The following is a 17,180-nucleotide window of genomic DNA, read 5'->3' as shown; positions in this document are numbered from 1 at the left end:
TAAAAAAAACCTATTTTTTCCCATGCTGCTTGTCACAGAGGGGCTGTTAACTACGTACGGTGGCTGACACAAAAATGCAAATGGCCCTCTCAAGAGCCAGTGTTTGGTTTGTCTGTCCTGGGCTACTGTAGAAACATGGCAGTGCAACATGGTGATCTCCGCGGACAAGGACCCGCTTCCTATGTAGATATAAACAGCTCAGTCTAAGGTAATGAAAACACAGCAATTCTTATTTTCAGGTGATTACACACTTAAGAAAACACTTATTATAGTGAGTTTCATTTCTGCCAATTTATCCACCAAAATCCTACACACTGGACCTTTAAATAAAAACACTTGAAGTGATCCCACACTGTTCTTTACATAGCTAGTGAAAAGTTTGTACCTGAATCATGGTGATCCATTGTTGCTTTGAACAACCAGCACAAACGTAAGATGGATAAGATGATCCTGGATGGAAAAACATGGGATTTCCAGATTAAAGTTTTGATCCACTGGGCCCCGGAGGTGTCGACAGAAGCAAACAAAAAGGCACAGCACACACATGTCACTTCTTTACAGCAGCAATTTCAAAATTTATTGAGACTGATTGGTTTTTGCAAATAATAGTCAAGCTAATTCTTCCACTAAACATGAAGTTAGAAAGAGGCTTGGACGGCCGGGTGGGCCAGCCCCAACATCAAAACAGGAGGCTCATGGTTGGCTGTAAAAATGTTTTGTGATCAGTACTATCAACCGAAAAAATATCTGCACAAGAGCACTTAAATCTGCCCGGAAACAAAACAGGTGTAAAAACAGGACAGGTATTTTTTTTTTGTTGATTATTTAACACATTTTGTTACAAACACAGGTTTATGATAATCATCAATATAAAGTCAGTATCATATTGAACAATATTCCCAATGAAAATAAACAAACCTCAAGCTTCAAGTGTGACCTTTTACAAATCAAAGACCCTCTGAAACTTGAGAGAAAATAAATAATATATAATAGTAATATAAATTCATATATATGAAGGTATACACACATCACTCTTAGTAGAAGAACAAAATCTAAAGTAAAAAGCGCCAATTTTGAAATATAGTATAATATAGATATACCCATATCTATGGCTTCATGATTTGCACGTGTGAATCAAGCTATACAGGCTAAATGAGGATTGCAATTTGTACACGTCTAAGAATACCCATATTCATCTGCAATAGAGCAAACAGTTCCAGTTTTGCATCGTGTGGAATGAGACAGTTGTGTGCAGATGCCGAAGACGTCGCTTTGGTATGACAAAATGAGCACAGGCATGCAGTTAAGACCACAGAATCAGGGCACAGAAGGTCATCAACACACGGTGGGAAGGAGAATCTAGTCGCCCATCATGATTTGTCTCTTTGAAGTTTTATCCTCGAACAAAATAAAAACAAAAACATTTTGCACCTCTAATCTGATCAGTCGCATCTTAGTAATCTCTATCCTTCAACACAAACACATATCCATCTCTCGGAAACAGACACTCTCACAAGCACACGGGTGAAATGTCATTGAGGCACATATTGAGGGGTTGATGGCAGACGTTTTCCTGAAGTACAACCCAGTATGAGGAAGAAGACATACAGTACAGGTCGTGAGAAGAGCGCAGGGCCGGGGAGTCACACATACATCCAGATGTCTCTCAGTGGCCACAACGGCACCACAGGACAGAGATTTGTCACCGATCATGGGCTCCTTCCACACCCACCATTGACATTCATAAAAATCCTACCCCATTGTCTTTCTCCTTTTTTTTTTCTTTTTTTTAATCTCCACCCAAAGATTTCGATAAATGGGTCGAACAAAAACAATAAATAATACAAACAAAATAACTGCCAGACATGAAGAAAGCATCACAAATCAAATGAGAGTTTCTCAGTGGGGGTTGATGGGAAGTGCAGTCCATGGCACCTGTAGCAGACAGGCGGCAAAATGTTTCCCAGAGTTACTACTGCAGCACTCACTTTCCCTTTTTGTTGCAAACAAACTCGATTCAAGCCAGTAAAGCACCGGCAGGTAGAAACGCAGCACGCAGCCTCAATGCGGCCTGAGAGGAGCGTTTCGTCTGCGTGCTGCGTTTCTACGTGATTGTGTGTCATGCGAGGCGTGAGACAGTAGAAACTAGAAAAGAAAATCCAAAATCAAATCTGTTTTTTTTTAAGATGCGATCTTCAAAAAAAAGCTAGCCGGTCCTTTCACACAGCCCTTCTTCATATTCACAATAATACCATAACATGTGCACTTTTTTTTTTTCAAACTGTGACAAATAGTGACAGGTTCAAAAAATAAAAACAACCCAACAACGAAAAACTGTTTAACCACGACAATAAATCCAAAAAGAGCACCTGCACACACGGACTGTGAAACAAAAGCACTTCATGTATACAAGGTACTAGATTGTTTTTGGTTCGATATTAATCAATTAGTGTACATTAGTGATGCAAAAAGCGTGTGCTGAATATATGTTTCAATCAATATCTAACAGAGAAGTTTGACAGTGAAATTGTTTTTTCCCCCTTCGGTAAAAAAAGCAAATACGACAGAAAAAGCGTAAACTGGCACAATAAAAGGTTGATAAAAGCCTTATGGCTTGCTGTCCACAACAAGGCAAAGTATAAAAGCTTTTTTTTCTTATACAAGATAGAAAATATCAAAAAAAGAACACACAATAAAGCTTAGCATCCAGCACTTAATAATAATTAATAATAGTAACATCAACAACAGTAATCATTGTTCTGATAATTAGAATAATAAGACGTCATCTGCCTCACTTGAATTGTCAATAACATCGCCGAAAAACATGGAAATAATCTTAAGAAATCAATATAGACTTTTTTTTTTTTTTGGACACTGGACACTCAAACTTCCTTGCGTTCAAACACCCATACAGCCACACACACACACACACACACACACACAGAAAGAGAGAGAAGGAGAGAGAAAGAGAGGAGAGGGGGGAAAAAAGGAGGAAATCCACAAACAGGTTTTTCAATAAATAGCTGTTAAACAAAACAAATTAATATTACACTCTCTACGAATATCAAACTCGGAAAATTTCAAGCACAATTTTTGATCCTCTTCTTTTAACCTCACAGAGCCGGAGAAAACATTTCACCGAAAGGAAAGATAAACCATGGAAAGAGGCTGCATATTCTGTGTTGAGAAACTGGAATTACATGACTGGAAAAAAATAAAAAATAAAAGAACATTTTTGAAACAAAGGCAGCTCCTCCTTCGGTGTGAGAGACGTGGCTCTCAGGTCCGATCGTCGCAACCTCCACTGCGAGAGAAACTGAACCGGAGACAGCCAGAGAGACAGAAAGAGTTAATAGCGTAGGTCATGTGGATCTATTGTTGATTTTCCAAACGGGGAAGCTGTATCCACGCTGTGTATAAACTCTGACATACACTCTCTCTGTCTCTCTCTGTCTCACACACACACTTCCCTTTCCTTTTTAAATCCCAAAAAATCGTATGTACATTAGTCAAAGCTCCAGTATTTGTTGGAATGGATTGATAGAAACCATGTTAAACTTAAGTGAAGAAAAGATTAAGGACCCCACTGAAAAGGCATAGGCTATATAAACAGCAATCTGCACAAAGATTCAGTGATTTCTATATCGTGATAACAGTCAAGAGGACATAAAGTATATCCTTAAAGGTAGGTGCGGTCACCGAGTTGTTTAGGTAAGTAAAGATCAGATCAAAAATGTAAACCACGGGTTCAGGGCTTTGATAGGAGTCAGTTGTCATTAAAGTGCAAGTCTGTGGCAGTAGGACTCTGCATCGACAATGTGCCATCGGGCTGCCCGGTCCTCTGACACGCGTAGCTTTGCAATAGATTTAGACTCTCCCTTCACTCGCAGAGAGACACTTTCCCCCAGAAACATTACAGCCGAGGTGGGACCAAGACAACCCCCCCCCTTCCCTCCCTCCTGGCTTTTTCCCTACACTGTCAGTGATCCTTGGTTTCCATGGTGATTGTGATGGCAAACATACAAAGTTGCAGTCTAGCATTGGCCGTGTCCTTGGCAGCGTCCTCGTTGATTTCTGTTGTGACAGAGTAGAAAACTACTGGACTCTGGCCTGAACCCTCAAGAAAAAGAAACACAAAAACACTGCATCAGAAGTAAAGGAGGTAAGCAGAAAAAGCCTTGCACTCGAGCCATCTCTTGACCACTCTTCTTCTACTATGGCAGTCAAGGTTGAGAATAGCCTAAGTGTGGGTGTGTGTATGTGTGTGTGTGTGTGTGCATTTGAGTGCGTTACTCGTAATGGTTTTAGATCATTGTCGCGCGTCACCCTTCAGCATTTCCATTCAAAGGAAGGCCGGCCCACGGTGGGACGAATGGGTAAAGAGAGCAGAGGATTCTGCCTGAGAGATCGCAAGAGATCTTCAGAGATTGGTCGACGAGCCGCTAACGGGAGCCTGACAGATTCTAGGAGATCCAGGCGAAGTCCCTCTCGCTCCCGTTCTGCTGCTCGCCCTCCTGTGCCGAGGAGTCACTCTCCTCCTTCTCATTGTCCAGTGTTCCGTGCGCCTCGGCGGTCATCCCCGAGTCCTTCCACTTCCCTCCTTCCTCCTCCCCTTCTCCCATCATCTCCCCGTCCCCTTCCACCATCATCTCTTCCTCCCCTTCGCCGTCGCCGTCGCACTCCGCCTGGTCGTCGTGGAAACGGTCGCCGGGATACAGCTCCTCCTCTGGAGAGATGTCTCCTCCCACCTCCCCGTTGTGGTCCAGCAGCGCGGCCATGCCTCGGCCGGAGCAGTCGGCGCAGACGCCGTGGCGACGGGAGCCGTGTTTGATTCCGACGCTGGCTGCTGACATGAAGACTCGGCTGCACACTTTACACACGTACTTCTTGTCTTTGCTGTGAACCTGTGGGACGGAAAGACAAAATTTTAAATTTGGGTTTTAAAGGTCTGATGCATAAGATTTAGGGGGGTATAGTGGCATCTAGTGGTGAGGATTGCATATTGCAACCGACTAAAACTTTTCCTGGGTACAATTCTTTCAGTGTTCATTGTTTATGAGGTTTTTGCAGCGAGCCGAATTTTCCACAGAGGTCTCCTTCTCTCAAAACAACCGGATCTGGTAATTAAAACTGCTAAAATCACTGAATAAAGTAGTTTCACGTTACAAATCAGTGTTTCTCTGAAGCTTTTCAGCTTCTCGCAGGTGGCCTACTTGCCCAGCACCTGCTTATGTGTGCTCACCTTTTTTCTCTGATAACTTAAGATCCAGACATTGAGGAGGTTTTTACTGGAGCTGAATTATCGGCAGAAGGTTATTTCTTTCCAAAACAAACAGACCAGGTGATTAAAATAGCTAAAAACGCTGAATAAAGCAGTTTACATATAAAAAAAAAACCATCTGTTTATTAGTACTGTTTCGCTCATCGCGGAAGGGTTGCTAACTACACTGGCTGACATGAAGATGCAAAAATGCCAATGGCCCTATCTAGAGACAGTTTTTGTCCATTCTGGGCTACTGTGGAAACATGGCAATACAACATGGCAATCTCCGTGAACAAGGATCCACTCCCTATGTGTAAACGGCTCATTCTAAGGTAACAGAAACACGACGATTCTTATTTTCAGCTGATTATACACTAAAAAGAAACACTTATTACATTATATTCTATACTTGCCCATATATCCCCCTAAATCCTACACACCTGACCTTTAAGGTGTGATTTAGTGCCCCCTACTGGTGATCACAGAGCTACACTCACCAGTGTGTGCCTCTTCATGTGCTCCCGTCTGGTGAACTTCTTGCCACAGATTTCACAGGGGTAGGGCCTCTCGCCAGTGTGGGAGCGCATGTGCCTCTTTAGGATGCACTGGTGCATAGCAGAGAAACTGCAGTAGGGGCACTTGAACTTTTTACGGATCACCGTGAAGTCATTCACTGTAGGGACAGAAGGAGGAAGGGATGGAGGATGTGGCAGAGAGAGAGAGAGAGAAATAAAAAATAAAAACACAGATTAGTGTTGAATGAAGCTCTTTTAAATAAACCGAGACGTCACTTTTCAGTTATTACATTTAATTAGTGGCATGGTCTAGAAATGTACCATCAATTCCCATGGCCACCCCAATCCCAGTCAAAGCTACAGTTGCCCTGGCAACAGCTCTTCCTCCATACTAAAGCAATAAAGGCAAAGAGATACTATAAACACGACACACAACAGTCTGCCTTAGTTGCTCTAGAGGGTCTCTGCTACGGACAGCAAAACACAGACAGAAAGACAAACACAGACAATGACAGGGAGGCTGAGGGAAATAAAATCACACACACACACACACACACACACACACAAAGGGAGGCGCTTCAGTAAAGAAATTAATATAAAAACTAATGTTAATACCATGTCCCAGTCTTGTGTAGAGGTCTGGTGAGCCAATTATCTCAAGGTCTAGACTTAAATGCTAGTAAAGCCAGGTGAAGGGTATCCAACTAAACAGACTGAGTGTGTGTACATGTGTGTGTGTGTGTGTGTGTGTGTGTGTGTGTGTGAGAAACTTTACAGTCAAGGCATACAGTGTTTGACCATGAGAGATCAGGACTGGATTTATGAGTACACAAGCACAACACAACACAACTACTGTACATAAAGGACGGGGTCAAACACACAGCTCAGGGTTGTAAGCTTTGAAGTGATACAATATAATTACCTCCATCTGCAAATCGACTTCTGCTCTGATTAAACACTCGATGACACAAAAACATGCAACTGCACAACACATGAGATTCACATTTTTGTAGAGCGGCAAGTTAAAATGCAAAGAAGGGAATATTTGTAATAGTGTGAATGATGTGCAGGATGCAGATAAAAGATAACTGCAGAGAGGGTGTAACATTTTTCCATCAGTGTTTAATTACAGCATAAAAACTACAAGCAGAATCTCATTCTGTTTTAAAAAAAGAAGTACATATCTGCGTACAGTACATGGGTTTTATTTTCAAGGAGAAAATTTGATAATCTAAATTGAAATATCTTTCAATATTTACAACAGCACATATTTGAACTCAAAATAATATTAATAATAATAATGATAATGCCACATAACAGCCGTACAGTATTTGCCATTTCTCCTGAACGGCTCGCTCTGCAGAGTTCCTGATTAGTTCCTGACTTCTCTGAGCCTGCCAGTAACTGTTTCAGCTGCTGGCTAGGACAGAGTGTGCTACCTGAGAAATGGGATTTTGTATTAGAAAGGATTTGGCATTCGGGAGTTCCCTGTGTGTATGTGAACACATCAGCAATGGGGGTATATTCCCAACAGACACTGGTTCTGCTTTTACCGAGCACATGGAAATTACAGTTCTACGTGTTGACTGTGGGAGATTAGAGGGGAACACAGGTGGATGTCTTCCCTTTGGGTATAGTACTCACAGTATGGGTGTAGCACATAATAAACCTTCATAACTGGCTGTATCGGGGAAAATATCTTGGTTAAATTATAGTTGGGAGGCCTGCTGTAAACTCAAAGGAGGAAAATTTTGGCAGGAATCGGTGTGAATTTACATTAGCAACGATTCTGAAGCCAGTGTTCATGCCGATTCCAACATCTTGCAGCTCGGCGACACCCTCCACCTAACTGTCTTCGCTGTCTCCCTCGATCCTCTCCTGTGTTTTCCCCCCACTTGTCTCCACCACCACACCATTATCTGTCTGCAGCAGTGACATCACTAAGATCATCTGGTTCAAGGGGCATCTGCCCCTCGCTCCGCACTTCCTCTTCAGATGAAGAGGTCAGGGGTTAAGAAGGGCCGGAGCCGTGAAGGACCAATTACTGTCCAGCTCTAGCCACACTCCAGCCACTAGAAGACTACGCAGATCTGGGACAGAAGAGATGGACGTGGAGAGGGAGAGAAAATGACACCACCCAACCCCCCATCTGAGCAGCTACTGGTCTATTGTTTTAGCTGGCTTTGTCTCGTTCGGCACATCCCCTCCATCTGCACTGATCTGACAGCGCTGACTGAAGGTAATCATGTCAGACTGATGACTGAAGACGAGCCTCTACGTGTCCTGTGGGGAAGCTGATACAAGTGCTTTGCTGTTATTTCAGTTACAGCTTAAAGAAAAGTAACTACAGTGTTTTTTTTTTAAATATTCCATAAAGTTTTATGCTATTTTAAAAAATATTTGCTGAAGTGCATCATCACTGACAGCAGGAATAATCTGATTTGAGTCTTTACTCCCAGGCTGCAATTCTACAAAGTTCCTGCAGGTGGTGTGGTTGTGTGCGCTGTGAGCCACAGTAAAGCCTGGCAGATCTGAACTGTGTCTGAGTGTCTTTGTGCCCGTAATGCAGGGGTGGTCACAAAGATAAAGATCTCTCTGCCTAAAAAGGAGAGAAAAGTTTAGTCAGACTGGTGACTGACGACAGAGAGCCAGACAAGTGGTGTAGGTCGGGGAGGCGGAAAGACGCACCCCACCATGTCTCTCCACCCGACACCACCATGGAAAGTTATTCACCTGTTAACGGGTCCAATCAGTGCACACTTAGACTATTCACAGACCTAAAGATAACTTTAAAAAGCAGCTTCACTCATAGTTTCAGTCAGCTGCTTCAACAGATCAGCTTTGCATAGCAGTTGTGCATTGTTGACATGTAAGCTGTCAATTCATGAGAAAAAATATTGACATATTTAACAACTTAAAAAAAAAGGAGGTGTCCCTAGGTGTTTAAAATTGTTTCAATAGATATTTGATTTTAAAAGGAGTTCTCCCCTTCTCAGTGCAATGACGCCACAGAGCATTTTTTGGCATGAACGTACAACACGTGAGGATACGCTGCGAACTGATGGGTATGACTGTGTGTACACAAGCCGGCAGCCTGTCTCAGTTTTCCACATTGATGCTGAGATCACGATTGTCAACTTTCATCTCTTGAGAAAGCCGCCACAGTGAATCCATAACCCCGCCCTGAGACATTTCCATCCCTGTGCTGCCTCCCAGCACAGCTCCTGGCACCGACCCCACCTGGCAGCACACTTTAACATGTGTCGCCAGGTTTTTCTGGGTGCTAAAAGCCTTGGCACAGGCGGGGCAGGTATGCCCTCTCTCTTTGGAGTGCACGGAGGACAGGTGCCTGTGCAGGTCTGTGCGGTCTCTGAAGTGTTTCAGACAGTACACGCACTGCATCAGCTTCTTCTTGAAGTGAATGGTCTTCTCGTGTCGGTCCGCGTTGGATTTGAGGGTGAAGCTGGCGGGGCACTGGGAGCAGAGGTAGCGCGCTGGCGCGGGCTCGGCCATCGCAGGGCGGTAGAGAGACTGGTGAAAGTGGAGAGGCTGGGGCTGCGGCTGGTGGCAGGGCTGGGTGGGTTGGTGGTGCGGACCCTGCATGCTCGGCCAGTCCAGGGACAAGGCCATCAGAGACAGGGTGTGGCGGTACTCGTGTTCCCTGAGATGCTCCAGGCTGCTGAACAGCCGTTTGCACAGGGAGCAGGCGAACCCCTGTGAGGGCCAAGCACCGGGATCTGGCAGGACTCTTTTCCCTGACCCAGCCTCTTCGCCCAGCACCATCAGCCCTTTAGTCCCTCTGCCAGCCACGGACACTGACGCAGGCACAGTCAAGCCACCAGCATAGCTCTCATCGCCCATCTGATCCCTCTCGACAGGAGACTGGTCACCTTCCAAGCCTGAGATAGCGAGAAGAAAAGTGAGAGTGAAAGTGAGAGAGATAGATAAAAGGCACAAACTCTCTCTTCAACTTATCTCGACATGACATGCTTCAGTTTTTAAAACCGTACCTGTGCGGTATTCTTTCAAGTCTTCCTTGTCTTTTACGCCCTCCTGTAAGCACAAGACATCCCGTTATGTCAACACACACACATTTATACAGTCTGTATGGATTGTTGTCTGGGCATGCAGGAGGCAGGCAGGTGAGACACGCTGTGAAGACAACCTTTTTTCACACGTGAGAAACAAAGACGAGAACAGAAAAAAAGAGAAACACACAGATCAGAATGATTTAAAGACACAGATAAATTGTAAGAGATTAGCAATCAAACAGAAAAAAAAGATCTTGTAAATAGCTGACGGCTCCTGGATGCTAGCGCCGTCCTATGAGACACAGAATGAGCAGTTAGGTTGATCTACAGTATTAATAATATTATCTGCCTGATACAGCAAGGTGCGCCCAACACCTCTCCCCTCTCTTTGCTCTCATCTACATCCCATCTAAACTCTATTCTTCCTCCATCTACTCCACGCTCCTGCCATTCCTTCACCCCCACCCATTTCCTCGGCCCCTACACTCCTCCTCCTCCTCCTCCTCCTCCTCCTCCCCCTCTCTAAGAACAGAACACCATGCACTGGGCAAACAGATGGCTTGTCCGCAGAGATAGGGAGGCTTGTTGGGAGGCAGGTCCACTGAAATCAAATGCTGCTCCTAAAACGCTCACCCGCGCACACGCACACACAGACTGGCACAAAACTCACATCCACACATGCTCATACTGCCATGCTCACACACACGCCCACACTCACTCACACACACACACACACACACACTGAACAGAACAAACAATTTCCTGGGCTGCGAGAGCAAACCTCTCATTGTCTACTTGTATTGATTCTACTCAGTCTCATCTCACTACCTTGTCCGTTATCTGCCATCTCTAAGCACACGCTGCCATTGTGACCAGATGTGTCATCTCGAATGTAACCACTATAAACTACATTACCGCTAATGCTGAGCAAAGACTCTTGGCTTGGAGGTGAATTCGGGTCTGGGCTATATTAAAAAAGATGATATGAAAAAGGCAAGACAAGAGTGAGGAATTGGAAATCTGAAAGGAGGAGAAAGCAAACAAAGCGAAACAGAAAAGAAAGACAAACAAAAGAAAACAGTGTAGCAGGAAATGTGCCAGATTCCACACTGAGAGTGAGATACAGAGAGGGGCTGAGCGACGCTGCGTAAAAAAGACTTGCCAATGATGAAAAATAACCCCATTAACCCCCACTTCTCCTCGTCAAGCCCCACCCTCCCACCATGTCGCTTTCGATTCTCCGTCGCCTCAACCCCCCTCTGTGTGTGTGCAGAAACAGGGTGAAGCTGCCCCCTGGATGCGCATCTCCACTCACTCTTACAAACTTTTATCTGACTGGAGAAGCGGTACCCAGAGAGCAGCCTCTGCCCTGGAGCTGAGCCAGGCTCTGCGTGCTTACCTCAGGCAAGGTGGAGGGCTCCTGGCCCTCGGGGGCCTCTTCCACTTCCATGTCCAACCCTTCTGAGCGCAGCGGGGGTGCCCCAGCCCGCAGACCGGGGGCCTCCAGGGGCCGAGGCTCAGAGGGGTGCAGTGGTGTGGGTGGAGTGGGTGGGTAGTATGCTGATGTTGATGATGATGAAGATGGCGGTAGTGGTGGTGGTGATGGTGGAAGATGAGGAGGAAGAAGAGGAGGAGGAGGAGGAGGAGGAGGAGGAGAGGAGCCAGCCCCCTGTTTGTTATGAATAGTGGCCCCCGTGGCCCCTGGCCGGAGCGTGCTGCAGTAGTTGTTGGAGCGGAGCCCTGAGGAGCACAGGAAACGAGTCTCACCCACCCACTCACGTACAACTGCAACTCTGCTAGCAGCTGGCCACCAGAACACAACGGGAGAGAGTGGGCAGGGGGGCACACAGAGGCTGCCAGTGCTACACTATCAAACACTATGGAGAGGGGGAGGAAGAAAAACTCTGAAGTTTCACTTTCCACCAGCCGAGGGGAAAGGGTTAGGGCTTCTCTTCTCTCTTTCTCTCTCTGTTTCTTTCGCTCCTCTGCTCTCCTTCTCCTTCCACCCACATGCGTGCGCAGAGGATGGCAGCGTTTGTGTGTTTTGTGAGAGAGTGTGCATGTGCTGTGTGAGCGAGTAAAATGCATATAAGGAGAGGGCTTGAGGATCCTCTGTAGCGTGGAGGGAGATTGTTTTGGAGAGGAGCCATCTTGCAGCTCAAGTGAAGACTTTTTGTACACGCAGGGTAAAGGACGACTATATCGACCATGTAAGATGTTTACCGGCAACAAGTTAAGGCACGCTGGATGAAGAATTTCAAATTTCTTACAGAGCCTTTAGCGCTCTATAACTATCCACACAGAAGCTTTTTCTGCTACATTAATATCACCATTAGCTGGTACTGAGAGTGCATCTCTTTTTCTTATAGTGCATATGAATCAAAGTATAATGTGTTGCAGGTTATTCTGGATCGTGTGTGTGTGTGTGTGTATATGAGTATGTGCAAGTGTGGGCAGCGTTTTGGGGAATGTCTCCAGAGTTATGCAGTGGGTTAGCCATTCATTGCCCTCCTCTGCACAACGGACAGAATCACACAACCATGAGGCTCGACCGTGGACGGATTCCTGGAATGTTAAACTACCGCGCCCGACACTCCCCACTCCCACTTACTGAGAACACACACAAACGCTTAACTCCCCATCTCCTCTTCCCCACCTCCCGGCAGCAACGGGAGGAACAACATTAAGAGGGAGCCAGAAATGGAGACAGAGAGTAAAGAGATGAGCTACAGGTGAGAGGGAGCAGCTCATTAACAAATGGTGTGCTGGCTGGCATTGACCGCTTCTTAGGGAAAGGAATAAGTCCGTCGACTGGGATAAACAGCCTCGTTTCGAGCCTCTTGAAGAATTCCAACATACGACTAATTTTTTGCAATCTTGTCTCAGTGAGTTTAATATTGCAGTCGTGTCTGGCAAGCTGTAAAGAATACAAATAACAGCAGGCTGACTCACTGCACAGCGACAGGAGTAAAAGAACGAGAGGAGAAAAACACATTAATGTAGAGTAACTGAATAACTTAAACACAGGATGACGGTAGAGGAACGAGACCACAAGCTGCGTCCTCGCCTGCACCTGCATTCAGAGTGGGGTCAAAACCTGTTAGGTCTGTTTGGGCTTTAGGGAGGCAATTACTGTAAGCTGACTTCCCCATTGCCAATAGCTAATCAACTAAAACTTGGTAAGTCTGTTAGGAGGAGTTCCTCACGACATAAACACTTAATGACGCCCTGTTTGCAACAACCTCTGGACAGTTCCTCTCTCCTTTTATCATTTTAACAATGAAAGAGAGACAACCTGGATTTGGATTCAGAGATTTTTTTTGAAAAAGTGCCAGCTGTTTTTAAAAAAGTTTAGTGGATTAGATGACCTTCAGCAGAAAATCCCACTACTGGATTGAAAGTTATTACTCCTGCATCAATATCTACCTTTGTATTGACCCTTACTGTTCTTACTTTCCTCTTGCTTGTAAAAAGGGAGACAGAGGGTACGGTGTAGCTATATAGGATCCCACTTTTCAATCCGAAAAGTCACCAGATTTGTGTCACAATCATATATGAAAATCAGAAAAAAAAACCTCTAGAGAGTAGCTATGGAGCCACGGGGAGCTACTGTACTGGGTGAGTCAATTTTCAAAAGTAGATGTGAAGTGATGAGAGCAGGCGGTGGAGAGAAAAGTTCAATAATGTCAGTATGATCCCTATAGTTAATTGGATGTTCTTTACAGCCGGTACGCGGTGGCAGTGTGGACAGGTGCGCGGGGAGGGTCCGGCAAAATCCATTGTCTGGCATTGATTGTCTGACGCACAGAAGGGGTAGTGGGGCCAAATCCCAATGATCTTAATTGGATTCAGGAGGCTGATTGACATACAGACTGGTCCCACTTTATTCTGGCATTCCACATGCTAACAGGATTTAGTCCGTGACCCATGTTAAGAATGGGCGAAGAGAGGAGTTGTGCATTTTGAATCACGGGGCCCTGTCAACAAGGTGAAGGTCGGGTGGGTTTGAATTGCTAAATGCAAAGAGAGAGAAGTATTCAGTGGTTAAACTGTAGGACATTGATTCTCGGTTTGGTCCGATTTTTTGGATGTATGAATCTTTAGGAGAAGCATGTTTTATTAAACAGTCAATTATACAGAGAAAGAGGAAGCGGGAGCGGGAGGGGGAGACAGAAGCTCTGTGTCAAGGCCTTTTGCTGATATTCAGTGGTCTCTCTTGAATTGGGCCAGGTGACCTTGCTCTACCTCCTCTCTGCCTAGATCAATACTTTCCCAGGATTTTAAACCAACACACTTTGATGCTCCACAGCTGAAGTAAAAGTAGGGGGGAAAGAGAGAGAGACGAGAGAGGAGTGAGACAAATACGGAGGAACTGCAGGAGCTGGCCAAAAGGGGAGGGAGAGTGTGAGGGATGAGTGTTAAGGAGGGGTGAAGGAGAAATGGATGGAGGGAAGGAAGGAGGGAGGGAGGGATGGATGGCGTGAGGGGGAGTACAGGAGGGAAAAAAAGGACAGGAAGGATGTTAAGCAGGGGTGAAGGAGAAGCAGGGAGGAGGGCAGGAGGAGGGGGGAAAAGAAGGCTGAATGGAGGGGAGGGAGGCAGGGAGCAGCGATCTGTCAAACCAAGCAGACTTATCCTCCGCCCAGTAATCTGAGGTACAGTGTTTGTTTATTTTCTGTCCTCATTTAGACACAGGGACAGACCCAGGGAGGGAGGGGAGGTTGTTGGCCATCTCAACAAGCCCATTTCCCCAACCCCTATTGTGTAGTGAAGTCAAAATAGGGTTTGGCTAACCAAAAACCTCCCTGAGGTTTCTTTGGTGACAACTGAAATACAGCTATAAGACTCATTCAACATGGATTTTTTTTCATGCTGGGAGCAAATGATTAAGATTCTCTGAATTCTCCGAATCTCCTATTCATATAGTAAAGGCTGAGTGTAGCTGTAAAGTGTGAGAGTGTATCAAAAAGCCTCTTCTTCTCTTTTCTGGAGCTTGTGAGGCTGTCTATCTGTGCTGTGACAGCATCTGATTCTCCTCTTTAAGCCAACAGAAACATCTCAATCCCACACACTTAACACTTACACAAAAGGGGTGATGTGATGTGACGTGCGTGTGCGAGCGCGTATGTGCAACTGCAAACGTGTGCTTCGGTCTATTCAGTCTCGGCCCGGTCTTTTTATTTTGTAGGTGAGTGGGGCTCAACTCAAAAGGCATGACTCGGCTCGGAGTTGTACCCTTCCTTTGCTTTTCTTCCGCTCACAAAGACAGGCAGAACTCGGGACAAAAGATCCAATTACTAGCCAGTAAAAGCAAAGAGACACAAACACACGAGTTGCACACACACACACACACACACACACAAATGTGCCCACGCGGACACAGACTCAAGCAAATATACGCTCACGCTGGCACACACACGGAGATACACACACATATAGACGCTGACAGTTTAACACCCTCGCTGAAGGCAAAAAAAACTGAGTGAACGAAGGAGGAGAATCTCTTGTTAACGTGGACAAATTAAGCACAAATAAGGATGTTTATTGATCTAATATTGATGTGCTTTATTTTAAAGTAAGCGGAGGCTTTAAGTGGAACATTTTAGCTGATATAAGTGTTATTTTAGTACTTATGTGGAGAGATATTCAGACATTTAAAGAGGGTAGGAAGGTTGTTGAAGGCTTAACACAAAAATAAAAACCATTCACTCACACATATTCACAAACAAGTGAAACTTGATGGTGCACAAACACTCCAATAAAGCTTAAATTACTACAGTTTGTTGTTATCTCCTTTATCCCTCATGACATCACATTTCTCTATCATGATTTTATGTTTAACTGGTAATTTTTAAGGTCACAATTTCAAGAAAACACTCCTTTTTGAGGGTGCTTTTAACAGGATGCAAAGCTTTGTGCCGTAGCTGTTGAGTGGAGCAAATCGTTTCATCGTTTTCGGTGCTGAAATGTGGTAAGTAAATAATATCTGAACAGTTGCTGCAGTTCTGTTGTGTTATTTTGCTGCTGTGAAATACAGCCGTAGACCCACTGATACGCACAAAGAAACTGTCACATTAAAAACCAAACAAATTTTTCTCACGAAAGCGAGAGCGATCCCAGCAAAATGTTCTCTCACTGAGTCACCGCTGACTAGTCATCGCTGGCATTGCCACACAAACTCTTTACACACTCAAGTGGCACCACACACATACACACACACACACTCACAAACACACGCATTCAGACTTATCCAAAGACAGTGGCTGATAAAGAGAAAGAGGACACTCATATCAAAAGCGGTCAAGCCTGTATGTTTCATTTCTCACAGGTGACCACATGAGCAGGTACTCAAAAATACACTCATTGATTCAAGGCAGTGTGTGTGTGTCTATACCTGAGTTATAATGAGGTGTGTGCATGTGTGTGTGTGTGTAACAATCAGTGTGAGCGCAGTGTTAGTAAATAGTGACTTACAAGACAGGGAGTGTGCTCCCTTGGGCAGGTACTCGTACAGCAAGGGGTTATCATCTCCCATCATCTCAGCCCGCAGAGACAGCAGGCTGTTCTTACTCATCAGCGCCGCCTTCAGATTGGCTACAGATGAGATCGTTCCGCCCCCGCCTCCTCCCCCGGCCTCCTCCGATTCGCTGGGACCCAGGTAGCTGGGCTCTGTGGTGAGAGGCTCTTCCTGTTTGAGGAAGAAGTCGAGGCGTTCGCCGCGGCTGTCTGAGCTGTTGGGTTCGGTCACGTCTGCCCCTGAAAGAGAGGATGAAGTAACAGAATGTGGGTGAGGCTCTTCTGTCCATCTGCAGCCGTCACTGACTCACATTAAAACGGTTTTTAAACAAACTGAAGCCGAGGAAAAAGTAGGTGGCAAAGGACAGTGCCTCAAAACATTTCACACAGCATTGTTTAAACTTAATTAGGGGGATTACATGGTTCTCTATAGGCTGAAAATCCTGCCACTCTTGGATTTGTGAAAGCCTTTCAAAGGGGATAAAAAAACCTTAACACTGTATTTCAATAGTTGTCACTTATTCAATTTTAGGGTTTCACCCGACAGTGATAGCAGCTTGAGTGAAGATACCAAAAAAACACCATATTAAACCAATTCTTTCAAACCTCTCAGCCGAGTCATCGTTTACACCCAGTGTTTTTGGTAGCGACTACCAACACGTCACCGCTCTGAATCATCCCTCTCTCTCCTCGACTCCCTAACATACCTCATCATCACCAGTCAACAAAAATACAGGGAGATCATAAAGAGACAGTGAGAGAGAGAAAGGCAGACACAGAAGTGGTATGTGTGTGTGTGTGTGTGTGTGTGTGTGTGTGTTTAGCCGTCAGTGTCGTTGAAAGCAGAGTGTGTAG

At 45.2% G+C, this 17,180-nt stretch overlaps 1 protein-coding gene across 3 annotated transcripts in view; it reads right to left on the bottom strand.

The window, feature by feature from the left end:
• Positions 1-547: 547 nt before the first annotated feature.
• The window catches only part of zbtb46 (zinc finger and BTB domain containing 46), a 71,613-nt gene continuing 54,980 nt past the window's right edge, over positions 548-17,180 (bottom strand). For 2 of the 3 annotated variants that reach the window (XM_050065153.1, XM_050065151.1), the window contains exons 4-7: positions 16,284-16,565; positions 11,209-11,549; positions 9,789-9,831; positions 6,887-9,677 (exon numbers count right to left, since the gene is read on the bottom strand). In XM_050065153.1, the coding sequence (XP_049921110.1) occupies positions 8,878-9,677; positions 9,789-9,831; positions 11,209-11,549; positions 16,284-16,565 (1,466 nt within the window). In that variant the 3' untranslated portion in view covers positions 6,887-8,877. Of the gene's footprint in view, positions 4,905-5,760; positions 5,937-6,886; positions 9,678-9,788; positions 9,832-11,208; positions 11,550-16,283; positions 16,566-17,180 lie in introns of those variants that run through there. The other variant, XM_050065154.1, reaches the window with a different exon arrangement.

This window comes from Epinephelus moara, chromosome 16 (genome assembly GCF_006386435.1).
Source record: "Epinephelus moara isolate mb chromosome 16, YSFRI_EMoa_1.0, whole genome shotgun sequence".
Taxonomy (NCBI): Eukaryota; Metazoa; Chordata; class Actinopteri; order Perciformes; family Serranidae; genus Epinephelus; species Epinephelus moara.
This window is presented reverse-complemented; position numbering and strand designations above follow the sequence as displayed.